This window comes from Chroicocephalus ridibundus, chromosome 8 (assembly GCF_963924245.1).
Source record: "Chroicocephalus ridibundus chromosome 8, bChrRid1.1, whole genome shotgun sequence".
Classification (NCBI taxonomy): domain Eukaryota; kingdom Metazoa; phylum Chordata; class Aves; order Charadriiformes; family Laridae; genus Chroicocephalus; species Chroicocephalus ridibundus.
In genome coordinates, this window is record NC_086291.1 from 19,213,546 (window position 1) to 19,225,710 (window position 12,165).

At 36.3% G+C, this 12,165-nt stretch overlaps 1 protein-coding gene across 7 annotated transcripts in view; it reads right to left on the reverse strand.

The window, feature by feature from the left end:
- Positions 1-473: 473 nt before the first annotated feature.
- Positions 474-12,165, reverse strand: part of EVI5 (ecotropic viral integration site 5) — an 84,315-nt gene continuing 72,623 nt past the window's right edge. For 3 of the 7 annotated variants that reach the window (XM_063344473.1, XM_063344474.1, XM_063344477.1), the window contains one exon: positions 475-4,514. In XM_063344473.1, the coding sequence (XP_063200543.1) occupies positions 4,209-4,514 (306 nt within the window). In that variant the 3' untranslated portion in view covers positions 475-4,208. Of the gene's footprint in view, positions 10,128-12,165 lie in introns of all 7 variants that reach the window. The other 4 variants (XM_063344476.1, XM_063344478.1, XR_010072310.1 and 1 more) reach the window with 3 other exon arrangements.

The window sequence follows — 12,165 nt, forward strand, 5'->3', positions numbered from 1 at the left end:
GTCATGCAACATCCTAAGAGTATGCCACATTGCTTTTGTTTTTCGTAATTGTGCAATGAAGTATTATTCCTGGAAAGGGAGAGTGTTAAGGTGTTGTATCTTGGATCTAGCAGTTGTATCTTAGTCAATCCATGTCCGTATGTTTAGGCGTGCATACGTTAGCACGTTTTCTCCACTCTGAAGCTGAAACTTCGTTGTATATAGAGGTTATTTTTAAAGTCAATTTACCATGTACTTTTCATTCCATCATTCAGAATCTCTGGTTCTACGGGCTACTACGTAAATGTATTTCACTGATTTTTCATATGTCTTGAGCTAGTTTGTAAAAAAAAACCCCAAAGCAACCAATCAAAACCCTCAGAGAATTACAAAAAATGTATTACACTGATAAAAGTATTTCACAAAACAAAAATTAACTTCATTAAATCCAGAAATCCATTTGTTGATACACAGCTTTCCTCTTCCCACTCAATACACATAGAGTCAGTAGCTGGTGCATAATTAAATATAACACTGTAGTTTCCACTTAGGTTGTACTAACCCTTATTTTATAGGTTGTTTTTTTATTTTAGTTCCTATGACTAGCCTAATGCCTTTCCTAGTGAGTTACATTATTTGGAGCCTCTACAGGTAGGGGAATTAGCAGCACATAGACTCTAAAATACAGATATTTTTATGCTAACATATCTTTACATCATTCTAGCTTAAAATATAAATGTTGTATGAGCATCAAGTTTCACTAAGTCACTAGCACAGTCTCTGATATAAAACACTGATTACATTAAAAACCCTAGAGAAACACGCTATTCCTTCTGTGTTGCAGTTCCACAAAAGGGCCAAGTATTGATTAAGTTCAACAGTATGAGATATACAAAGTGGTTTTGTTAAATTTATGCAACCCCCTATGTGGGTACTTCGTTTAATCACTTTCATAGCAATTTATTTTGGTTAAAATAATATAGGAAATTTCACATACAGTTGAAAACTGATTTCAGTGGAAAATACTTTGTGAATGTGTGTGTAAGTGAGGCCTGCATTTTGCCAAAAAACACGACCAACATGAACAAATAGTTGTTGAGCTGTGAACATAACACATGCTTCTTAACTTCACAGATGTACTTTTTCCCAACTGGTCACGTTCATGATTTTTCACAAATGTTAAAAATTTCTAATACGTGAAATGAAAGGACTTAAGTAAAAAGAGGTCTAGTCATAAATGCTATTAGGACCTAAAATACTAATTTCCTTAGCCTGGAAAAAGAAGAAAATTTGAGGCTTCAATAAGAAAATAAGAAAAATTGAGGCTTCTCTAGCTAGTGAAGACATTTGATTAGCAGATAGGGAAAGCAGAACCATTTTCACTACCAAACATAAAGTGTAATTTACCCGGAAACTCTGTGTATAGAAGGGCACCCTGCTTCCCAATTTCACCTGTCTTCTCAGTGCAGCACTTCCACATTCAAGAATTTTAAGTTTTCATGTTTACGTGCTTTTTTTACCGTATGCTTTTAGCATTCACATTGAGCTCTGACAGCCTGCACGTAAAACAAATCTAAGAGAAGGGCAATATTTGTTAGGTCATGCAAGCAAAGGCACAGTGTGTAGCATAATTAGTCTGCTTTATTTATTGACATGTTAGTAAGTATATTATCTATACTGTTGATGATTTGACATTATTCTAGTGCATGTTCAAATGATAATACACGTAAGTAAAGAGATTAGTGTAATTTTTTCGGCAGAACAGTTGCAGAAAAAGCAGGATCTTCCTTGCATATTCTGTGCGTAACTAAGTCTTCTAAAATTGCAGCATGTCCAGTGATTCGCCTTCATGACTAGAAGAGATACAGTTAGTTGGATAAGGACTTTTGGTCTTCCCTTAATATTTTTATTTATGCTGTTATTCAGTATCAGTATTTATTCTATTAGTATACTTTAAACCCACAAAAGTTGAGGAAATAACCCTTGCCAGCTAATCTCATTTGCTATCACTTGAACAGTAAGGCAGTTATTGCAAAATCATAACACTTCACTGTTCAAACAGACAGGATTTTTATGGCTCTCCAACTGAATTTTCCTCCTGCCGCTTACTACAGAACATTACCTTTAAGAGAGACTTGCAGCTGGTATTGATGACAGGCAACAAGACATTTGTCACCTATCCTCTTGGGCAACAATTATCCAGGTGCAAACACAAGTTACCAGGTGCTCATTGGGAGGAAAAAGGCAACTGTTACTTCTAGTGAACAAAAGTGCTTCTGATTTGGTTTTGCATCAAAATCAGGTTTTTGGGATCAAAATCAGGCAGCTCATCTACCTCAGAGATAGCAATTTCCACAGGCTATACTAGGATCTATGTATTCAGTGGTAGGATGTGGGTAAATTTTGCAGAAATACAAAAGCAAGTTAGGAGCTGTAGAAATTAGCAAATTGGCAATTATCACCCACCTGCTTTAAGATTTAAATTAGATTGCACCTGTGCAAATGATACTGTTGAGAGGCCCAGAACATGCTCCTTCCACGCAACTTTCCCTATCATTCTTTGAACATTTGTTATCTCCTGAGTTGTGCTGTTTCTTTCTGAGGATACATTCAAAATAACAGTAAAGGAAATGCCTAACAGGACTAGCAGATGCATTCAGTAGTATGCTTCCACACTTTCACAATTTTAAACAGCTACACTGTTTCTCATGGATAGGTAGTTAACACCTGTGCTGATTATGAGTACCAACTTGTGCATGGCTTTTTTTTTTCTTTATTAATAGTTGCAAACATTGGTAGAAAGGAAGTCTTAAAGGTTGTTTAATTATTTAAGATGGCAATAATAGCTGCCCTTAAGAATAATCTTGACTAGAATGCGTCTGAGAGGGCAAGTGAGTGTTCATCTGACAACAGTAGAATAATATCTTGTTCTGTTCAAGAAGCTAGGGCCATCTTACTGGATCTCAGTTTTCAAGAGTGTGAAAGTAGAATGCTTAGCTCATCTCTTACTGCTTTGGTGAATCACAGCTATTTGGTGACAGGACCAATAGCTTATTTCCTAGATAAAACTGTAAGAAAAACCAACTTATGTATTTTTACTACACTGACTATACCTTCATTAGAACTAACTGCAAGACATGAATAATTTTTCACCTTATTTGAACTACCACTGTAGTCTAGAGCCAGCAAGTAACTGTGTGGTAACCAAGGACTGTAGCTTAGAAGTGACTAAACAGTAAATGCTGCAACCTTGTTAAATCATGAAAAATTTATTTTCATTACATATATATGAAGGTAAAAGATTTCAGTCAATAGTGTTTTGAACAAGCATTTCCAACATGAACCTGTTAGCGTAGCTACGCTGAAACTTAATGTAGAGTTAGTGTTTTGCCTTTATTTAGTAATTCATTGCTAGTGTGTATATACAGAATTCATTTTCCTGTTAGAATACCAGAGACAGTAATATTGCAACATTTACATTCCTCATATAAAATGGTGTAATGTACATTTTCAGCTTGGTGTAGATACATAAATATGTACAAAATAAACATTATTGTAATTAACATATTCAGACCAGGTATTATTTAGCAACATCAAAAGCAGACGCACATAGATTTAAGTGAATATGGTGAAAAACACTTTTATGACATTAGTGACCATTATTTGCATATATGAAGTAGTACAGATAAAGGCTCCTCTCTCAAGCTTTCTGTGGGCATCCAATAACTTTAGTAAAAACAAAAGTAATGGAGAAATATAAGATAATTTTTTATATATATATATATAAAATGTGTCGTGATCAGATGGTTTACTAGGGTCCATCTTGATCACAAACGGATAACAATGTAAAACATACATGTTTGTTCAGAGCATAAAATATTGCACAAGAGCAATTTCTTTTGAGGAAAATAATTCCTGTGCTTGTGAACAGCAAAAATGGTTCTTAGGCATCAAAGAAATGATATATTTGCAGTTTCTAAACCAAGGAACATCCAGTAATACTGTCAGAACTGTCATCCATCAGCTTCTTCCCAGCCTGTTTTATGGCAAAGGTATGTCATTAGCAAGATTTGGCAAAGAGAGAAGGCAGATAGACAGTACACGTATGTATTTTCACAGGCCAGACCAGATCCAATAGTTACCTAAACCAACTGCTGGACAGTTTCAGTTATCTGACAATTTCACCCTTAAAGAAATATGAAAGTCTTCAATGCTAGTCAAAGTGATAATCACACAGTAGTAGAATAAGATTCCATTCTTCTCTGCTTGGAAACCATCTTGTCTGAATTCCCACTCTGAAGGGCACTTTCCTCAGTATCACTGTCACTGCTGTCTACAACTGTGTGATCTAAAGCCATCTGACCAGTTCTCCTGTGTAGATGAAAGTTCACCCCACTCTCCTGTATGGAGTTAGTTATAAAATCTTCATCAGAAGAATGAAATGATTCATCGTCTCCTGTGAAATGGTTGACAATGTGAATCCCATCAAAAGTGGGTTGGTCTGAGAAGTCTCTCTGGCCTTTTAGACATTTGATCTGTTAGAAAAAGCAGAAGTTAACAGTTAATCAGAGCTGAAGAGTCCAGCAAGTAAAAATAAACCAAAAAACCAAAGCCACCACATTTCCAAGAAGTGTCTCATTGAACTCTTACTGGATTATTAAATTAAATACTAGATCTAGAAGTAGCGTATTTGATGATCACTTTGAAACTCAGATGGAATCAGAGTGAAGTGACTTCTCACTTCTGTCTGCCCAAGCAGAGACCTTGAAAGACTATCTTAAATAACACTTGGAATTTTTCAAAATTCTCCTTCTATCCCCAGAGCATTTCAGTTTTAAGGCTTAATAATCAAGGTACCTAGAATCACTAATGACAGCTTCCTCCAGGCTATTTACTGCATCTTTAATATCCCCACGAGGATGGTTTATAGTTAGTTTTCTAGTGGCCTGTTTGTTTTGACAGCACTTTTGGCCTTCACATCTTACTTTTATAGCTCCATTCTTTCCCTTAATCACCTAACTTCTCACTTGAGCAAAGCCCTCCTCCAGTCCCAAAGAGCAGGGTCCCAAGTGAATATTGCCAGTTTCACACACCCACAGGAAAAAAAAAAAAAGAAAAAACCCAGAAAATATATTTATTTCTGTCTATACTGCAAGATTGGGTGTCTTTTCATTATCTAGTTCAGACTCAATGAAATTTCAGATCAAGAAATACAAGAGAAACTTCTCTTTGTATTGCATTAATAGATTGTAGTTTCAATTTTAAGAGAATATCAAACATGACAAAAATCATTGTCAGACCATGGACAGATATGATAACATTTAAATTCAAAATGCACTGTGGAGTATTACAATTATTACAACCATGGATTCAAGCTATTCAAAAGCAAAACCTAAAGCTCTGAAGCTTGGTAAGTCCCCTGTTAATTTAGTGAAAATAACTGCAACTCATGGAAGTCATTCCTGAGGTTATTTTTTCTGGAATTTAATTGTTAGCTTTCAGTAGCAACTACCTCAGGGTCAGTTTGACAGTCTAAGAGTATTAAGATAAAAAAATCCTAAGGATACAAAACAAGCATTAAAAATGCATTACAGAAACTTCCTAATGTCACTCTGGAAGCTTAAAAAGGAAGATGCACGAAGTGCTATTTTGTAAGCAACTTTTCACAGTAACAGAGACCTGGAAAATAGGAAGAAGAAAAAGCCTGAAGAGCTTCTTTACACAAATCTATTTTATGTTTCAGAAATCTGATGCAATATTCACTTTGATAAATAAAAAGTGCATGTAGGTCCTTGCTACTGACACTAATAGAAGATTTTACCTGTCCATTTGGGGAACCAGGAATATCTGTACTTACCATGGGCTTGTGCAAAAGATGAGAATAAAAAAGGGGTTGAAAAAAAGATCACAAGAGTCATAATCATGCTAGAAGCCATCAAATTGTACGTTAACAGCATGTAAAAGCTCCAGCTTTTAACAGGTATCAAAACATCCCTGTTAGGAATATGGGTACGTGCTGTAGATCTAAACCTTGCTTGTAACTACATGTACTAGTATTAGTTTTTTGCATTTTCTTCATGTACATATAGGCTGCAATTGTCTCATAAGGAACTTGCTTGTGTAAAGGCAAGCAACACAGAGTTCCACACTTGTACAGCATAATTCATGATGTAAGCAAAATCAGCTTATGTCAAATATTAGGTACTGGACAGTAACATGTATCTGGAATAATGTTTACTAGCTTATATACAGAAAACCTGATACAGAGATTCTTGTGTTATTTAGAAATATTATCCCTAAAAATATCCTGCAGTACGATCAGATTAGCTGCCACATGAAGTTTCCAAAACAGCTATCAATTTTAGTCACTAAGAAAATAAAAACACAGAAAAACAAAACGAAACCCAACAATTTCTCTCCACCCTCACCACAGAAAAAAAGCCCCGCTGTACAAGTGACTACGAATTTTATATTAGAGTAAGAAATTATATGCTTTTAGGTCTGCACAATTAAGCCATTGGTTCACCTGAAATTATAAAGCTGATATGCAATGTCAGTTGTTTTGAACATTCAGAAAGCCAAGCCAATGACCTCAACTGTTTTCCTGAAGACTTCAACACATGATACCTTTAGATGAATATATTTAGGTAACATGACAAAATCATGGCTTCATGGTTTTAGGCAGCTGCCTTTCCAAACACCAAGTGAGAGTCTGTGGAAAATGCTGCTGGTGAAAAAAAATCATGAAGAGACACAGCCTTTGCCAATTCCTAAAGTGAGTCTGGGAAAACAGTGTGTTGTTATCTTTTGTTATTCTAATGAAAGGATGCACAATCTCTGACCTTCCAGAAATACTTCTTTTCACCTGCAGCTTTACACTTGCTTGCCCTTTTTCTCAAGTACTTCTCACATCCAAGGAGAATCAGACTGCTAGGCAGAAACATGAACGTACTGTAGAGAATATATGCAACAAGTCTATCTGTGGTCATATAGTTCCAAAAGTTCTCTGCTTGAAAAATGGCCATCTCAGCCAGAAGCACAGACAAACACTGTAGCATAAAATTTGTTTGTATTATGGGGATCTACAGGCTGGATAACAACACTGCTGAAGACGACATGGGTGTTCCGACATACAGGATGCTGAACAGGGATCAGCAGTGTCCCTGAGCAGGGACAAAGGCTAACAGCATACAAGGCTTTGTTGATAAGGGCATAGCCAGTACATCATGGTAACCAGTTCTTATTAGCACTTGTTAGACTGCATCTGTCCTATTCTGCACTTGCTACCTCACTCAGTAAAAGACATTCATGAGTAGATTCAGTGGGGAGGCACCAAGACAGTCAAGGGGCAGGAGCTTATGCCTTAAGATAACTAACTGGTTCTTTACTGAAATGCATGGTGGGAGAAGAGATACTGATCATAACACAAAACACAAGGTTGTCTTTGAACATGAAGGGAAAGTAATTGCTACAAGGCTAGTTAAGAATTAGAACAGGTTATTCAGAGGCTGTGGACTCTCCATCCTCAGTGAGCTTTAAGACCCAACTGACAAAGCCCTAAGGAACCTGCTTTGAATTCAGTGTCGATCCTGTTTTGAGCAGGCAGTTGGACTAGAGGCCTCCCAGGGTCCCTTCCAACCTGAAAGATAGATTACAAGTCAGTGAGATGCCTGAAAAGCATGGGGGATGCATATTACTGTTCTTATGGCAGCCATTTTGAGTTTGAGAAATTGAAATACTTCATACCTGCCAAAATTATTGCACTTAAGAATGTAAATGCTGTCATTTGAACCCAAATGTATCAGTTAACACATTTTTGTTACATTAAGTGTCAGTACATGAACTTATCACAAAACCTAGTCTGCAATAGAATGTTACTTTTATTTTACAATTAGAAATATGTCACTTTAATCTTGAAAATACTTAAAACGAGTTGGTTTTCAGTGGAAGGTAGAACGTGGTTTGCATCTTATTTTTTTTTTTAATGTGAATGTTGATGAAAGCAACTAACCTTCAAGAAATTAAAAATACCTAACAGAATAGGTTGTGAAGAGCTGCGCACTATTTTCAGTTTTGTGTAGTTTCAGAGTTGAAGATGCTTCAGGGGCACCTCACTCTAACATTTGTTCAGGAGCATTTCTGAAGGAGCCTAATTATCTGCAATTTCTGTTGTAGCAGAAAAGCTTTGTAAAGCCTCTCAAAGCATTTGGAACAACTCATAGACAGCATGCACTCCAATGCAATTAGATACCAGTGGCTATACCACCTTAAGGCTTTAAAATAAAAACAGTTTCTTAAAATGAAAGGTTTTGTACTCTCTCATAACTTTGCAATCTAGCAAGTGAGGCTCTGCACTTCTTAGAGAAAAAGCATAATCTTTTTTCAAGATGGGAATGTAAGAAGTGTCCTACTGGCTCAGGGCAATAGTCCATCAGCCTAATAGTCTGTCTCCAACAGTGACAACAGCACTTTCATATTGTTTTGTTTTTAAGGGAAAGTATGTAAATATAAACAAATTTTTGCAATCCATTCCCTTCATATTCCCAAGCCCCCACTCACTTGTCCAGAAACTGTTATAGCAGATATGAGAGTGCATCTCTTCCTAGTTGTTTCAGCATTCATTTATAGACCAGTTGCCCATGACTGATATTTTTTTTTTTATTATTTGCTGTCCACCTCCACAGCTTCCTGTGGCAGTAAGTTCCAGAAATTCTGTTGTTTTAACCTACTCTTACTTGTCTCAGGAATTGCCTCTGAATTCTAGTAATGCAGGAACAAGTGGTGAAAAGCAGGTCCCAGTCATGATTCTGAAACTTACATCGTAATGCCTCCCTCAGCCTTCTCTCTAAAACAGAAGAGTCCCAAGCCTTTTTAGCCTCTCACAACAGGTAGTGCTCAAGATCACTGATCATTTTAGTTGCCCTTTAACTTCGCTACAGACGTTTTTTAAACTCTCTACATCCATCCTGAGGTACAGAGACCAGCCCGGCATCGAGGTTTTGTAGTGGCAATATAAACCCCTTTATTTTCTTTTAAAAATACTTTCTACTGATGCCCAACATTGTCTTGGCTGCTGCTGCACACTGAGCCAATGATGTCAGAGGACTCTCAGCAGCAACTCAAATATCTTCCCTGATTTGTAACTACCAATTCTGTGTTTGCCATTGTGTAGATATGTCTTAGATTTTGCAACTGATGAATTACCTTATTCACATTGAAGCTCATCTGTCACCTTTTTAAGAGAGATTTCTTGAGATTCTTGCTATCAGTGTTTTATTTTAACATAGAAAAAGAGCTTTAAGTAGGAAGTAAAGCATTACACCAAGATCTTGTCGTTTGTGTAGCCAAGCATATCAAGATAATGGGAAATCCAACTAAGGACTTGGGGGAGAAGGTGGGGGTGGCAACAACCCAACCCAAACACCATACCACCACCAACTCCCCCCAAACCCTAGTTTTACTCTATCCTTATCATTCTACCTGAAGGAAAAAGAACAGCCCTTTTTCTTGCAGCAATGTTGAAGAGTATGGACTTCTATCCCAACGTCCATCAATTCTGTTCTCTTTTGTACAAAGAGCCAATATTGGTTAAAGCCTCTCAGTTTTGCGTCTGGCCCTCCATCATGTGAAGAGAATTAGACCTCTGTCACCCCAACAAGTGACATTCAAATGAACCTTGGCTGTTTCTTACTGCTTCAGTTTCGCAAGAATGTCAATCTGATCACATCTGTAAAAAAAACAGGTCTGGTAAACCCACATGTTTTGCTTTTAAGCCTCAAATCCAGGTCGTATTGTCTAGATGACTGCAGCTTCAACCCAGTTTTCACTACTGCACATTCACGTGATCTTTAGGACATTTCAAAGGGTTAATAACATTACGCGACCAAAATGTATATCATTATCCCTTCAAAACCCAGCCAAATCAAGAACAGAATCTTAATAATACTTGCACTTATATATCTTCTTGTGCCTAAAGAGTTCAGCATTTTAAAGACAAACTGTATGTCCTACTGGTCAACATATGAAAAGACTTTAATTGTACATACTCTTAGCAGGGAACAGTATACTTTCACAAACTCAGTAGAGCTGAAAAAAGGATAACAATCAGATCCTAGAACCTCAGAAGAAACCTTCTTACCTGATGCTGACTGCCTCATCAAGCCAGGCATGAAGGAGAGACAGTAAAGAGAAATTTAGAAGTTTTAGTACAATTCAAAAGTTTTTCCTTGTTAAATCATAGAATAATTTCAAAGGTGCTAGTCTGTTGCAAGCAAGTTATATTTCTAAGCCCCTTTGTTTTTTAAAATAGAGAACATACGTCAAATTTTCAAGTGGGACTTTTTCATATATGAAAGAGTTCTACTTAAGCTCTGGGTGACATTTTTATGTTGTAACCTGTGAGGTTTTTGTAAAGCTAGGAATTCAGTGGTGGAAAGAAGTCAAATTGAAAAGTTACTTTCTGCTCCCTTTAAAAGGCCTCAGTAACTAATTCTTGAAACTTACTTGATTATGAAGTAGTAAAGAAGAGTTTTAACATAGCTTGCCAATAAATATTCAATCTACCCACAGTAGGATAAGTAAGTGAGATCAGAATATGGTAAAAATATGACCACTGCCTTGGGTGAATTAAATTGTTTTTGGCAGAAGGCAGCATGTTAAAATTTTATTTAAAGAATAAAGGTACTGAATTCTTAGTGGTTTTACTTAGAGCAAGAGGAATCTAAAAATCAGAGTTCCCTCTTTATTTGTCTCCACCTTAGTAACAGTAGGAAGTCTTAGTAGGATTTCCTGCTTAAAAACCAAACATGATTCAAAAGAAAACTAGAATGTTGCTGAAAGCATGATCTAACCACGTTTAGCTGAAGAGAAACAAGCCATAAGCATTTTCAAATACCTCTCCTGTAATTCAGAAAAAGCATTGTCAATTTGGCAACATAAAAAGAGAGATTTAAAAGTAAAAATCTAATTACAAGCCAATTTAAAATATCAGTTACAATCTATTAAATTACAATCACATTTAACACGAATAAAAGCAATTTAATTTGAGTTCTTAAAATTTTCTAGGATTAATGGTCCACAGCATCTAATGGGATCCCTTATAATACTTAACATCTGACTGCTACTTACTGCTGACCCTTTCCCACTGTGATGAGATCACTCCAGTTTAAGGCATACACTACCACTTCTTTAAGAAAACTACCAGTAACTTCTTTTGGAAAAGTCCTTATCTCATAAAATAAAGCAGCTGCAGCATCTCAGACTGAATTCATGGAAAAATACATTGTCATTTGGGAGACAAATATCAGCCCAGACAAATACTATGTCCAGTAGGTACTGCAATGCAGAAGCATTTCTGCATATGCACACAAAAAGAGCGAACAACATTAGGGCTGGAGGCCTTTTTGTGCTACTTTTTCAATTCCATGAACACAAGCAACTCCTTAAATATCTGAAGCTCTCTGAAGCCCATTTTTAAATATACAGTTATACTTCCACAGTGAGCCACACTCATACTGAAACCATCACAGCATGAACACTGCACAAATGCAGACATGAGCTAAACGAATAGTTGCAGAAACTAATATTAGCAATCCATCATCTAAAACAATTCTTCGCAAGTGTAATGACTGTAGAGCTACAATGCAAATAGGGTTTCTAGACTTCCCCAATAGAATCAGCTTCCTTATATGAAAGAGACTGCTAGGCATGCATTGTGACAGAACTGTATCAGAGCATTTTAATGAAAGCCATTGCTTATTCATCTTTGAAAAGTCTGAGATTTAAAAAAGCTTAAGTATGGTTTAATAGATCCTGCAATAAGGAAAAAGTTTAATGCAAAACCAAACCAACTTTAAAGATATTCTTAATTTTCCGCAAGCATGAGACAGTTTTTACCCAAACATGTGGATCATATGCAGAGGATAGTCTTTTGAGAGCTTCCTCACAACTTGTATAGCTCTCAAGATCATGTGTAAAATAAGTCAACACCACATATTGCACATAATACAACAATGTTCTTTGTTTCAAAACAGCGACACATTCTCTAACAAATTTAAAAATATGCTAAATTAGAAGTGTGTTATCATTGTAACTGTATTAGGACAAAGCTCAAAGTTGTGGCTTTTTTTTTACAGTGTCAGTGAATTTCCCATTTCACTTCAGTTAACATTAAAGTTCTTTTTTTAA